This window comes from Corvus cornix, chromosome 2 (assembly GCF_000738735.6).
Source record: "Corvus cornix cornix isolate S_Up_H32 chromosome 2, ASM73873v5, whole genome shotgun sequence".
In the NCBI taxonomy this organism is placed as follows: Eukaryota; Metazoa; Chordata; class Aves; order Passeriformes; family Corvidae; genus Corvus; species Corvus cornix.
Window position 1 is genome coordinate 110,425,781 of NC_046333.1, and position 15,946 is coordinate 110,441,726.

The 15,946-nt window shown below is 36.1% G+C and overlaps 1 protein-coding gene across 1 annotated transcript in view; it reads right to left on the minus strand.

The window, feature by feature from the left end:
- The window catches only part of CCDC178 (coiled-coil domain containing 178), a 17,344-nt gene extending 3,119 nt beyond the window's left edge, over positions 1–14,225 (minus strand). Inside the window, exon 1 of the mRNA XM_019286807.1 lies at positions 13,694–14,225. Coding sequence (XP_019142352.1) covers positions 13,694–13,873 — 180 coding nt within the window. The 5' untranslated portion in view covers positions 13,874–14,225. The remainder of the gene's footprint in view (positions 1–13,693) is intronic.
- Positions 14,226–15,946: the final 1,721 nt, after the last annotated feature.

Here is a 15,946-nt window from a genome sequence, read left to right on the forward strand (position 1 = left end):
CAGGTGCAGCAGCGCAGCCCACTAGAGAGATGCTCTCAAGGGTATAAAAATGGGAGAATGTGTATTATACATGTGAATGTGGGGAGAGACACCTAAATATGAATTGGAAATAAATACCCTGGGCCACTATCCCTGAGAAAGGCACAAGTTGTGATGGTGCTGTGGCCAAATGCAGGAATCATGAGATTTGGGGTGAAATGTCTAAATGGATAAAACTCCTAAGAAAAGTGACAGAAAAGGAAGACAGTGGCAAGATTATTTCATTGACTTACTGATCAGTTTTTCCAAGATTTTTTTTGTTTTACACTCAGTAAAGAAGCTAATGTTGGAATCAGTGCCTCTATTTTTGGTGTTCTAATTTCTAAAAATGCTCTGCAATTGAGTGTAGTTCGACAATTCAGTTTGTGTTTTTTAATAACTAAAACAACCACCACCAGTGCAATCTGGTCTGGAGTATCAGTACATTTTATTTGGAACTGTCTTTTAGTAATGAAATAAAAGTGATATTAACATATATTGTAAATGTAGCTGAATGTAATTTTTAATAACTAAAGTTTACAAGTGGGAAAACTAATCATCAGGTGATAGTATATTAATGAAACTGACTTGATTTCGAAATAGATTTAATAAAATGTGTAAGATTACATTGTCTTAAAGGAAAATTTTATGTGCTGGTTCATTGGAAAAATGATACTGATATGTGTGTGTCAGGCCAAGTTTGAGCAGGCACGTGGATTCCCACTAGCTGAAAACTGAGAGCTGTGGATATGTTCTGTCAATCCTGAAGTAAAAAAACCCCAATCCACACAACCAAAAAACCCCACGACAACAACAACAACCTGTACATTTTACCTCTGATCTCATTTCCATTAAGGATTTAAATAAATGGATTACAGTCATGTAAAATGAATTTTCAAATTAAGCTGTAGACTTCAGTGGGAGTAATTTGATTCTCAGCATAACTTTTACTGAGGAAGTGCTTGATTTTTTTCTGGGTGCCATTTCAATCAAGTGTTTATGAAGACTTGGGTTATGGAAAAATTTCCAATTCTTTCCCTAAAGAAGTTCAACTTGTAAGAAAGAAAGAAAGAAGCCTACATTTTACAATGTACTAAGTAAATTAAGTTTATGGAAGTCTTATGCTTTATTAGTGTTTCAATGAAAGTAAAATTAAAATTTGGAAACTAAAACCCATTTATTTTAAACATACAATGACATTAAATATGGTCACTTATCTTCAATTTGCTCCATTAGTTTGACAGCATCATATACTAATAGCTCTCAAATCATAAGAAATAAATACTAAAATAAAAGCCAATCTTAATGCTTGATTTTCACACAGACCTAAATTAGGTGTAATTGTAATGAAACTAATGGATTTAAAACAAGTAAACTCTGAAAATCAGGCCCCCTGTCCCTAGTAGCGCTGACTGACTTTTCATTTGTCAGCTGTTCTACCTAATGTCTTGCAGGAATAGCAAGGTATGAGGATATTTGAGCCAGATTGAAAAGCTTTAAAACAGGTGAGTAGCTTAATTCTTTTCCTTATGAAACTAATTTCATAACAATACTCCTTTTTGGAGACCAAGAAAGACTCATTTGCTGGAGGGGGAAAAAAGGATGAGAGCAAGGAATGAACTTTGGCCATGTAAATTCTTTTCTTGAAACATCATGCCCACAGTCAAATAGTAACTGCCCAAAGAGCACGTGAATCTCAATTTCCCCTAAGACTTATCCTCAAGCATTTTAGTTTAGATGTGCAAAATATTGTTTGATGAGTATTGTAACTTGGAAGTATTGTAAAATGAACTCCTGGAGAATCAGCTTCTTCCTAGATGTGTTACAGATGCAGTTATGATTCTCATTTAGTGGTGCAAACTTGTTCTCTCATATACTACAGTTTAAAGTTACTTAGAAAAGAGCTCCTAAGAAGTAAATAATTTAATGTGCTGCCTGAGGGGAGAAGGGATTAACTGCTGCAAACCCTCTTTTGGTGCAGATGCAGAATATCTGAAATATGGGAAAATACAGTAAATCAACAAGATAACCAGAAAAGTATGCAAACCCCCCATAGGAATAATCATAAAGAGAAATAAAATGTGAATATAGATTTGGAAAATGTTTATACTGCCTAAGAAACCAGCAATCATAACAGCATCACAAACACACTGCAATGTGGAGTCATGCCAGTGGTCCATCTAACCCACCCAGCAATGATGGTGATGAGAGAAGAGTATAAGGGCAGAATAAACACATGCAATATTTCTTCCATACATTTTCCTATCCCAGAGCAGACAGATGAGATCAGACTGAAGATATTTTTTGCCATAATTCCCCATGTTCAGTAAGTATTCCTAAATTTCAGAACACCTCCTTGAAACCACAAGGTCATGCTTCTGAGTTTCCACAGTGTCAGATACTTCTCCTGTTGTCCCTGTAGCATACATGGAAACTCAAGAAAGGGAAGCTTTGCATTAAACTAGAAACAAATTCATTCAGAATCTCTGAAAATAGATATTAAATGTTCTGTAGGACTGAGCAGCCGTAAAGACAGCTTGTACTACTCAAGGCTAAGGAGTGTTGCAGGAAGCGGAAAGTCACAGAGTGGCTTGCTCTGGTTTCTCTCCATCATGTCCCCAAGGACATTACTGTCCAAGACAGGAGTTGCCCCACCATACAGGAGGGACAGAAAACTGCAAAGGTTGCTTCAGAGGCATCCACAACAGCTGTGACAAGCTGGCATGTTAACGCCACTCATGAAACTGCTGTGACCCATCAAAGTTTTGGAGGAGCTAAGTGCAAGAAAGAAACTCTTTTCCTGGGTCTTCAGCTCTCAGTGCCAGTGGATGCAGCAAAACTGATGCTAAGTGCTGATGCTATACAGACTGTGTATCCTTGTGGATACAAGCAAGGATAGCACTACCAGAAGAGAACTTCTTCAGTTTTCGTTTTCTTCAAAATCATCCCTGACAAATGAGTAGTTGTCTAAGGTGTAGTTCTTTCCAACCCATTCTCACCTCACGAAACAGAGAAAAATTTCAAGGACAGGTTTCTTTGTGCAAAGCTCCTCAGATCCCTGAATCAGCTGATAGTAGCATCTTTTAATTTGTTTTAAAACCACATTTCTGCTCTGCTACCACATGCATGCTCAGTTCCCACAGTGCTTGGGCTCAGAAGATTATCCCATTCACTTTGGAAAAAAACACTTCTTAAGAGAACACTTGAAAGCAAGGATCTAAATTTGATCCCTCAGTCCTCAGCCTGGAGTATCACAAAAATGCGCTTATAAGAGCCTGTGAGCACAAAGACTGTGACAGAATTTACATGGAACATCACTTAAAGGAAGAGTGGTTCTTGTTTCTCCAGCACAAAGTTTGAGAAAAGAATAAGGATGGGGATACTTTATAGAGAAACTGTATGCATTTGATTTAGGTAGATAGAAAAAAGTAAGGGGAATTGGACAGCAATGTGATGGCTTGACCTAACTGGTATTGTAACATTTTTATTTGCTTTCTGCTTCTGTCCTTAATTGGTTCCTTCTAGCTAGCAGCAGCCCTCCAGAGTACACAGTCAGATGACAGTCATGTTATGTCAATCCTGTGACAGATGTTTACTCATTTATCCTTAGGAAGGATTTGGTTTCCAGAGCTATCTTCCCAGGCATAAGCAAAAGTCATAACGTGAGAGGGTTTTATTTAATTCATAACTTTGTCCTCTCATGGTACAGGTATCTATGTAATTAAAAAAAAAGGAAACAAATGTTTACATCCAAGTTGCATTATGATAACAAAAATGAAAAAAAAGAAAGGACTGAAGTTTAGAAAATGAACCCAGTACTCTGGTAAGAAGGAATAGGTAGAAAGGAATAAGGACGGAGAAGCAACAAGCTGAGGCATCACATTGGAATCCTGAATATTTTTAAAGGATACATTTGGAGAAGATACTTACTGGATTTAAAGAAGGTTCTCATAGTAAAATAATGTAAAGCATTTAATTCCTCAAATGCAACTTGGGAAGATTATATTGCCTGTTTCAAGGAGTTTATTGTAAGGAATTTTCTGTGTGAAATGCTTGATTGAGTCAATCAAAAGATGGGATATTACACATTTGATAATTTTGCACATGACAGACAGGGTTTTCATACTGGTAGGTCATTTGATTCTCTGCAGGTGGCTCTGTTGGTTTCTGGAATATTATACTGTGAATTACATGTTACACAAATGAAAGGGTGTTATAATTCTGGATAACATTGTATTTGATTCTATAAACATCTTTAGGCCTAATGCAAAGATCCCTTTGAATAATTTATCCAGCTAAGTGTCTGTGGTCCCAAACTTCTAATTTAAAAATGTTGATAAATGAAGTATCTCTTTAGCTAATAAATGAAGTATCTCTTTAGTTATCCTTTGTCAGCAACATTCATTTTAATGGAAAGTGAGTTTACAGGGTTACATGATTGAACTACTGAGCCAAGTCAGTGTTGGCAAATGATGGGCTAAATTATTGATGTTACACACTAATGAATTCTGATGAGAAATAAAATACAGACATTACATTTCAAGTGGTTCATAATTATTTTTGCACTTTAAAAGCAATTTTATTCTTTTTCCAAATCATACTGGTTCTGTAAAACAAAAACATAGTTAGTGATTATAAGCAAAATTATTGAGTTTGAGGCGAAAACGCTTCTGTAAGTTTTCTTATGCAAGTATATTGCTATTCACACTAGGATTCTGATTTCTTCTTATACTTCTGGGAGAGGATAATTAAATTAAATGTCTAAATTTTTAAACTGCTGTCTTTAAACAAAATAATCTACTTTGCAACCATGGTTAAGAGTTCAGTAGATGAGTTTATAATCTATGATATATCATCATGTTTGCTAGAGATGTTCTGAGCTACCATAATTAATTCAGGTGATGACAAAAACAGAAGAGCTGCCAAGAAGGAGCTTTCAACATGTAAACAGTTTATCATTAAACCTGTGTTTTGATATATGTTTAAAATGGGTAGAAGGAGGTTACTAAACTTCAAATAACCCAAAGTGATGTTGTAAGGTTGAATCATTAATTTAAAATGTAATTTCTCTGAGCCTTTACTCACTGTACTGGATAAAGAAATTAAATTCTGTAGTTTTTACTAATAAAACCAGAGCTAAGCATTTGCTCATTTGGCAACAGAATAACTTCATAAATCCTATTCTTAATCTTTTCTTCCTACAAATGGGCTGTATTTAACTTTTCTTAATTATACATCGAAAATTTCTGTCAATTTCTGGAGAAGCAAAACTATGAAGTGTTGCTTCATTTTCTTAACAACTGAATAACCATCTTACTTGTTGGATCATTGTTGTATTTTGTTGTCAATCAAAACCACCACTGGTATCTTGAAGGAGCAAGTACATGTGAAACCATTGTGGTTTTACTTGAGAAGGGAATTTTGTGAACCAAATTATTGGTCTTTGAGAGGTTGTCATATTTGGCCAAGGTCTCAAAAGAGAGATTCATGAGCTAGAGAATCATCACATAAACCTCAGTGTTACCTATAATTTAGCCTTAAACTTTTCACAGGACTGTAATAAAATATTTTGAGATATTTTGATCGTGTATCTGCTTTCCCATCCTGTCCCAGATAGTCATAACACACCCACTCAGACCACAACAGCTAAGCTCTGCACAGAGGTTCAAGGATACCTATGCAGTTTTCTAGGGAGAACTTTAATTAATTATTTCTGGATTTTGAAACACTGGTCTTTAAATTACTCCAACTAATTTTCCTCTAATAGGAAGGACTCCTCCTGAACTGTAGGTAGGGTTGAGAGCATTGCATATTGTGAAAGTTGTCATGAATTTGCTTTTATAGTATCCATTCTAATATCTTCTTAATTTTTTTTTTAATTACAACATATCAAAAACTTAGGCATTGAGCTCTGAAAACAGTTTGCCCATGATTACTAAATGTGAGCTTGAGCTCAGTAGCTCTGAAAACCGCAGTTTTGCAAACTTGAGCATGGTGATTGGCAATGCTTCTCCTGCAGTAGTATCTCAGGACTGCTGTGGTTTGAGCTGGGTCTAGGGGCTTTAGACTAGGTGTCCTGCTTGCGCTCTCATTTTTCCCAGTAGGTGCTGGTGGAGGAGGAAGTGGCTTGATTTGAATGTGACAGAGAAAGAGCCAAAATGGAGCAACAGCTGGATTTGGAGAAGGCTTTATGAGGTTATAAAATTGAGCTGCAGGGAAGGAAAGTTGTCAGTGGTCTGTCAGATCAGGGTAAAGCCTGGAACTGGCAGGTCTCAGAGGCTGAGAGGCAGAAGAAGGTGACCACTGGTTGGGAAAAAAAGATGGAGACTAGGACTTGAGAGAGCAACAAGGAAACAGATGAAAATGGAAATAGGCAGTGCCAGAGATTAGGCCTAGAAAAGAAGTAGGAAGGGAGAGCAGAAATGGCTGGGCCAGCAGTCTGGGCATGAGTTAGGTGCAGGAAAGAGGTTTGACAGTAGTCTGGGATGAGATGCAGCACAGACACTGGGTTGGGAAAAGCAGACTCTATGAGCTGGAGGTGCTTTGATTAGTCAAAAAGTTTGAGCAGTAAATTAATGAATGGTGCACAGACAGCAGTCTACTACAGTTATTTTTTACTGCATTAGTTAAAGGGGCAGATTAAATTTATTGTTACTAAGTCTGATGATCAAGGTAAGAGCCAATATAATGGTTTATATTCTTGGAGATTTGACAGTTTAAAAAAAGATCTTGCAAGAAAATGATTAAGATTACAAAAACCTCGTACTCAATGTAGAAATGCTAGGATTTCAATTATTTATATGGACTTTATTCAGAGTATTTTGTGTAAACATTTCAACACAGATTTTAGTTACTTATGTAAAAAAAGTAAAATTTATGCTACTTTAAGAAATAGATATCCAGTTGTCTTCAGGTTCTGCAAAAGGCATCAAGCAAGGCAACTTTAATATTTTTTTGCAAACTTCTCAATCCACTGTAAGTAGTTCAGCACATTTTTATTCCATTGAGCTTTAAAATGTGAGTCTCTCAGGGAACACAGAATAATCTGAGGTTTAAAGACGGCTGTAGAAGTGACACGACTCAATTTTTAAGAATCTGGAAGTCATGTGGTTTGTCTCTTTTTGTCTTTTAAGACCTCCTGGTTTGAGCAGCCCTGCTGACAGTAAGAGTAGCACAGAGAATATGCCTGCCAGTTCCTCAGATTTGACTGGAGTTTCGAGTGTTTGGCCCACAAATGTGAGTAATCAGGCCTACAGGTGGAAAGAGCAAGAATTCACAGACAGGATTTCTGGCTTATAAATCTCTTTAGGGGGAGAATAAATTTTGCTGAATGAAAAAGGAAGTTTGTCTAGTAATTTCATCATCCTTTAAAGTCTGATATATAGCTACCTTTAATAAACTCTTAATTCTGTAATTTATGTTTCACTATTGAAAAAAATTATCTATACATTTCTATCAGTCAGCACATTTTAAATTATTAAAACATTTCGGTGTGTACATGTTAAGAAGTGTAAGAAAGTGGACATTTAGGCCTATTCTGGTAATATACAAAGTCGGATTCCAGTAAGGGGTGCTGAATAGTGAAAAAATGTAACTCTTAGGAAATCTTCTTTCAGAAGAAATTTAAAAATAAATCTCTTAGATTAGCTGTCATCCTTCCATTTTCTGTTAGGTCACAATTTTTAGTACTCAAAATACTGATACATACTTCTACACAAATATTCTCTATTCAAAATGTACACCTGCAAATAAACTAAATGATTCCTCTCCAAAACAAAGCTGATTGGGTTAATCTTAAAAACACAAAACTAACTTGTTTCTCTGCAGAGACCATTTTCTAGCCTCCATCATGGACAGGTAACTAGGAGAACTGTTTGTCTTCCTACTATACACTAGAGCTTTTAGGTGGCAACCACATTTCTGAACTCTTTGACTCACATCATATTGATTTCATATGGCAAAACTTTTAAGTGAAGCCATAGAAGAGTTGAAGCAGTTAGGTGTTTCTGTGCAAGCTAGGAAATGTTTGTGGTTATATAAGGGTATATTTGGGCATGAAGCTTTGAAAAATAAAGGGTTTATGAGAAGCTTAAGAAGCTTGGTGCGTTAAGGCAGAAGTGGCATAAAAATCTAAATGGAGCTGAGTTGTGCCAAATTGTATGTACACTTCACTTAAAAAATGGTAAAGGAAATTATGTCAGAATAAAGATATTGGAGTTTTGCCATGTGATAAGCAAAATCACAGACTGTGAAAATGAGGCAAAAAATCAAGCAAGTTCTAATTTCTTGAATGAGTTTGGCTTATTTTGAGACTGCTTTCCCTTCTCACACTGGAAAGGTCACTTTCATCATGCAGCAACAAAATAAATGGTCATGAACTTTTAGTGTCCATGCCATGGCAGCTGTATTTGTCACTAAACCTACACAATATGTAAATTCAAAGATTTTGGTGAATGTTTGTCAGGGTCATCAACTCAATATAGAAAAATCTAGAGAAAATAATTGCTTTAAGATTTTAAACAAAATGTGAGATCATATTTTGAAGAATTCCAGATGTTATTATTCAAAATTCATAAGCATTTGAGAGGAAAGCCATATATTTTTAGAAACTATACACTGGATGCTGATTTCTGTGTTTTTTTAGAACATGATTAACTAAGTAACACATTTTTCAACTCATAAGAATTACCCCCATGAGCAGAAGCAAAAATAGCTTGTCTCAATTCCCCTGCACTGTACAAGATAAATATTTTATAAATTAATAATAAACCCAGAAAAATGTAACTTGAACATTTTATATGGTTATTATGAATAAATGTGACGAAACACAAAAGCTTAGAACTAATTAAAAGGTGTGCAGCCATGTCCCCTTAAGAAACATTATCTGTCATCCAACCCCATATGTCTCCAAGACAAGACAGAAACAGCAAGACTGCTAAAGTGAAATTAGCAGGCAAAAAAGGCACAACTGAGTGCAATCAGCGTAAATGGTGATAACTCAACCCATAACAGAGAAAAATAAAAGAGAAGGCGTACAGATTTTGAAGAGCATCAGCCCTGAGGGACACCATAACACACCTGTGTTAATAAGTTAGAGAACAAAAGATGTGTTTAAACTGGCTACCACCTGACAGCTAAGAAGCAAGTTCAGAATGTGTGGTTTCCAGAGAGCAGAAGGGTAAAACTGCTTGCAACATGCAGGGTTCCAGTTTCTCCTGGCCTTAGTGGAACCACACTGAATTTCTTGTAAGGAGGTAGAACAGGGTGGCATGAAAAGCACAGTTCTGCACAGTCAGTAAAATATTTCCTCCATTAAGAATTAGTATCCACTGAGGTGCCTGTGCCAGATTCACCAAAAATTCAAAGCCTTAGTAAAGAAGAGTCACTCCTTACTCTGGTGGCCCCTTGCAAAATTGCTCTAATAAAGACAAAACAGACACCAAAACTCTTCTGGTGTAAATTGGTGTATTTCAGTACAGTGGACTTATTTTGAACTACAAGAGCTTTGCCAAAAAGTTTTAAGGATTTCAGGCTAATCGAGCAACTTGAGTAAAACTGCAGAAAATACATAAATAATCACAGCAACCTTCAGTCAGAGTGACAGACTTTGGGTTGATTGGTGCCTTTTTCTTTGGTGCCTTATGTAGCTATGTCCACCTGATGAAAATGGATAAAACTGCTACCAAGTGAGGCATTTCTAAACTCTAAATTCTGATGATCAATTTTTGCATCACTTCGTGCTGGTGTGAATGGTTATCAAAGCTGCTGATCCATTAAAAATTAAACCAATAATCTTGCATTTAATAAAAGGTACCTTTGTCTTGCCACCATCAGAAAAGGTAAGTGTGAAATCCTTTAAAGTTACAATGAGAATAGCAGTGATGTTATCTTTTCCTGTAGCACTTTGACCCCCAAAATGATTCTGATATAACTATAGTCAAGATAAATCATCTAAAAGGATGGTCTAAATTGAAGACTGTCAGAATTAAAGCACAGGCACAATCCCAACTAAAGCTACATCTGCCATCATATATCATTTTTGCAATTAGATAGCTAATTGAACTTATTCAAGAGCCAAGTTATTGAAACTACAAAACATTACTGGAAAAGCAAAAGTAATTAACATAATATATACCTTGCCTGTACACTAGGTACAAAAGGTTTTACATATTTTCAGTTTTTTTCAGAATTAAAGAGATTACTTCTATTATTTTCTGCTGGACTAAAAATTTATTTAGTAATTGTTGAAGGATGTTTGAAGGCTGAAATCCTCCAGTAAACCATAGAACACGGACTGTGCTGACAGTGATGGTAAAACACCAGAAAAGTGTATCTATAATGGAGTGTGTAGAATTTTCTTTGACTACCACAATATAAACAAAGTCTCTTTTCAGAGCTGTGGTGCATATATGCAAACTTCCCAGAATAAAAAGAGCAAAGCACTGCTCATGCACTTCTAAAGCACTTCCAGTGCATTTTCTCAAACAAAAAATATCTGTAGATTGTAATCTCTCAAATTCGGCTACTGGTTGCAATCAGAGGCAGTAAAGAAATTTTTAAAAAATTAAGAAATTTTTAAAAAAGGTAGAGTACCACAAGATGAAATAGTCTCACTCAAGGAAAAGCCCTGCACTTTGCTCTAAAGAAAAATGAAATGATGAAGAACCAAAATTGGAAGTATAAATTATTTCAGTCATTGATCTCTGTTCTAGTAATTGATTTGATTGCAAACTTATTTATTCTTTGCTATTAATATGGAAGAATATCTTATCCCATTTTTTAAGATCACAATTGAAATGCTCAACGTTAAAATTTCATTTTCTGCCAGAAGTGCATTCAGAAAACATAGAGACACTAAGTAATCAGTTAATTATTCCAGTTTCCAATGCAAATGTTAAATATTGAAAAAGAAAATGGCTACAAAGTTAATGATAAAACCCAGGAAATATGTATTTAAAAGTCTGATTGAAAAAAAATTAAAATTGCATTTTGGTTTTTTTAAAAAAAATCTTTTCATGTCACTAAACAGGACTAATGTTGACAAGTAATGATGCAACCTCTCGTCAAATCTGTCTTCTCTTCTGAGGCAGCTCTTTATTTTCACTTCACAATTCTCCCAAAACTCTGATGCTGGGTATAACTGGAGGGTGTTGGTAGTTAAAAAGCACCTAGTGAGAAGGCAGAAACCTCCTCCATTATCTACTTTTAAGTCTCTTTTTGGATTTCACCCAGGTCACGGCTTCTGTAAAATATTAGAAAACACTTAGGCAGCCAATGTACTGTATCTGCTGCCTCTCCTAATGCACTCTTCCTCTGTCATTCACCTGCTCCTGCTTGCTCTGGTCAAGGAAATGCTGGGACAGAAGCTCTGATGAGCAGGAATCACCATTTTGCCACACACTTCTCAGTGCAGCATGTTGTCATCCTCATACTTTAATGTTAGAGGGTCACTAGGAACAACAAACTCAGGATATTTCTGGCTGAGAGAAAAGGAAGGGAGAGGAACAACTGTCAGATTTTATTTTGGATGTGTGTGCCACTATGTTAATGTCATCGGTGAGAGAACTTAATTGGCAGAAGAATAGATCGATCTGACAATAACATATTTACAAAGACACCAGTCCATATATAATTAAACAACTTCCAAGACCTCCAAAATATAAAACCAGCACATTGCTGAAGGGAAGTCCTCTCTTATACACACCTTGGTAATTGCTCTTAGCTGAACTACTTCCATTTTAGCTTTATAATTTTTCCTTGTTTGTTATTTTAATTTTAAGTTATTATCAGTCAAACTGCATAAAAACATAGAAAGAATATCAGAATACCAGAAAAGGATCAGAATATCAGAAAAGTATGTAGTGGATAATAAAAGCAGAGAGGGAACAGAAAGTTTTCCACACTTTGAACAAGACATTGTCAAAGGTAGGTCCAAGCTACTCAGTTCTGAGCACCCTCAGGTGGTGCTGGGTCTTACACCTTAAAAGCTTAGTTTAGACTTGTTTCCTGCTAGTTGAGTTATTCAGGTTGACAAGATTTACTGACATGGGTTCTCAGCAGGGACAGCATGCATGGAAAAATGTGTGCTAAGGTGAAGGTTTTCTGCCACACTCATCCATTGTTCCAAGGACTGGCTGTTGGCAGAGGCGTTCCAATGCAGATGAGGTTTGCAGTACAGCTATTAAAATATTGCAGAACATTAGATTAATGTAAAGATTTGTGTGTGGGGAAACCGTCTGCCACCTGTGGCTTCTACGTCACCCTTATTCATATTCAGGAGCTTTGGGCTGCCCCCAGATCACCTCTGTTCTCCTGCTCACTACTGGAGGAGTTAAACACAGGAGAGAACAGAAATCATCTAAGAAATCCCTCCCTGCAAGAATCAAAAAGAAGCTTTTCTGGTTTTTCAAATGCTAAATGAGGAATCTGAATGAAAAAAAGTGTTTTCACTGAGGCCAGTCAATATTTGGCATATGTAACAACCCAAAAATTCCATATAATTCCATAAAAGAGTATTAAAACCCATTACAAAAGTATAAAATCTGAATATATTTTTATCTTAATTATTTGTATTGAATTTCTGATTTTGGTATGATTGGGATTTTGTAAATCTCTTGCATAAGTAGAACATGTATGATTCCATGAAACAAATACAGAAACTTGGAATTTTAAAATAAAAATCCTCTTTAGTGAGATACTAAAAACAGATTGTGATGCTGATGTAACTTAATGGAATTCTAGAACTTACTCAAGTTACATATTAATGCATCGGATAATAAGTGTGAAGTGTAATTACATAATATTAAAATGTAGTAAAATTTTTTCAGCCATCATACAACAAAGCTTGACTGTTAAATATTAAACAACAGAGATTGCAAGAAAATGCTGCACTAAAGCTGCACCAGCAATGTAACTCCTTTTGCAAGGAATAAGTCTGAAGAAATATTTCACTTAAGTCTTTTAAAAACTCTTCACAAATGCCATCTGGTTATGGCCATTAACTATGGGAAGAGATTGAAAGGAGTGGCTTTACAGAAATATGAATAAGATACCATAGCACAAGACAAAAATAACAAGAACATTCAAACTATGCTGTACAGTAGTTATTTTCTCTGATAAATGTATTTATCTGGGGAACAAGTCATAAAATGAAAACCCATACATCATTGGAAACCATTTTTAAATCTCATATACCCACAATGCTGCTTCTTTACAAATAAGGGAAAATTATTGTATAACTGAGTTAGGAAAGTGTGATACTTCTTAGAAACAGTCCCCTTCTAAAGATACTAAATATGAATACAGTGAAAATGACAACATTGTTTACCACAGAAATAATATTTGCACAAAACAGGACAAAATAACATCTTCTAAAACAACTGAGCAGCAGCAGCAATGCCACTCTGTGTTTCAAATATTTATATTCAATGTATTTATAATAATCTTCTCAAAGGTTTGTGAGAAATAAATCTAATCTCCCCCTCTTTTTTCAATCTATGCATGGTATATGTGCTAACTTACTGAATTCATCCTTCATGCAATTCCAGTTTATTAAAGAGGTTAAAAATTTATAAAACTCTGATGGGATATGGTTTTAATGCTTCATCACACTACCCATCATTTGCTTTTCAATCTAGATCAGAATGATCTTTCCGACTTCCCTGCAATCACCTACCTGCACAGCTAATATTTTCTGAGCGTTCTCCTGAGAGGCTGCCTGGATCCTCGCCAGCCCAGCCTGGCTGGAGAGGCCGCCCTGGAGAGGCTCCACCGCTCGGCCAGCGTGGCCGGGCTCCATCGGCCCTGCAGCTGGGACGGCCACGCCAGCGGCCACGCCAACGGCGCCAATGCCCATGGCCACGGACACGGCAGCAACGGGGTCAGGGTGCGGGGGACAGGCGAGAAGCTAGGTGGGGGGAGGAAGGAGGAAAAAAAAATAACAGAAAAAAAAAATTAAATTCCCAAGTCAGAGCAGGAGGGGAAATTAATGGCAGCGTTCAAGAAGAATGATGGAGGGAAATATAGAAAGCAGTCAATAGCCCATTCTGCGCTGTACGGACCTGACAGGAATTTCACAGTCTCTTGGTTTTTCAGCCCACTCATGTGCATTCATCAGAAACCAGTCACATCTGGCTGCCAGGATGGGGGGTTAATTTTCTCTAAATGCCTCAGCAGTTTTGTTCTAGCTGAGGCAAACTCTGTGACTGCAAAGCTGATGAGTAAAATATTTCTACTTCACCCAGTTTAACTCAAAACCGATAGCCTCGGGACATATTGAACCTTTCTTAAAAAAATAATCTTTTGAAGCTTTTTGAATGGCACATCAGGTCAGGCCAAAGTTTAAAATGCAAGTTTAAGACTTTGATGGACACAAGAGCGTTTTTTTGTCCCTGCGTAAAGCTTATCATAGCTTGGCAATGTGTGCTTTAGTGCATGACAAAACTAAAGAGAATTAACTTAGCCATCAACTGCTCAGGGAGAACAATAACAGGAAAGAAATTTCCATATAGAAGTTCCTATTAATCTACCCAGCTATAACCACATGACATGAAAGCATCTAACAGCACTAAATTGCACCAAATGTGGTGGCTGAGAGTGACACTACTTAAAAAAAGGATTTTATATTGACATATAGAAAAGATAATGCTTATCCTAGGAATCGCATTCAGCACAAAGGATCCTAAGTGAAGTGATTCCAAGTGGGAGTACTTACCTGAAGGCTTTCACTTTTGGCTAACTGTAGTTATTGTTACAATCCACAGTTAAGACTGGAATCAGTTTTTCCTTAATCTGCAAGTATTTGGAACACATAAACAGTGTGCTGGGTCTCGGTCTAGAACAAAAATGTTTTAAAGACATCTGAAAATCTACCAACAGAGAATGTTTTTGAAAACAGCTGTGGGTTTTGGCAAATTCTGCAAATGCTGCTGCATATTCTAGACTAGTTCTAATTTAGAAAATGGACATTTATACCACGTAATTCATTACTTAGGGGAAATACACGGGTTTGCCTTTCATCAAGTTAATTATTTCGATAAATTCCATAGCTATCGTTATCATGAAGACTTCAGGAGTATGCCTGTCAACCAGATTAACGCAATGGATTGTACCATTCCTTTGGAAATATTACATTTCATTAAGGTCAATGCCACAGGTCAATAATTGGATCAGTTATAAAGAAGCTTTTACATGATAAGATATGACTGCTCTTTAGGAGCAAGCGCGGTGTACCAGGTGAAAAATACACTTTTTCAAAAGAATGTAGATTATAGTAATATCAAGTGAGCTATTACAGCCTAGAGAGTAATTAATGCACATTTTCAAAATTAATGGCCTGATTTTTGGAGATACCAGGTTTCCACAAGTCCCATTAGATTCCATGGAAGCTCTGAGTATGCTGCATCTTTCCAAATGAGCCTGTAAAATATTAAAGATCTTCGTACATAATATTTTTTGTTCTGCCTGTGCATATTAAAAACAATATGAGGGAAAGTAGACAAACTCTCTTTTTCAATGAAAAAATAGAAAAAAACCCAACCTGAATCACAGTCAAAACCTTCACCCAAATAGTAGATTTTCCAGTTTGAAAAATCTTTTTTTTAAATACTGGAGCCCCTTCCCTTTTATTTTAAGAATTATTTTGTTTCCTGAAATCTGTCTCTTCCTGCTTGTCTGCTGTTACTGTAACTATTTTCAAATCTCACTTTTTCTGATACCATTCTCAAGTCTGAAAAAGAATGCAGGTGAGAGAGGGACAAAACATAACTACTTAGGACATATTAATAAAACAATCTGCTTTAGGCCAAGAAAATCAAATTAAGTAGAAAACTGGTTTTGGGTTATCAAAATCTTGATTTTGTAAAAAGTTAAAATAATTCCAAGATATGCTGCATTACTATATGATAAGGAAAATGGTGGTTGGGGGAGC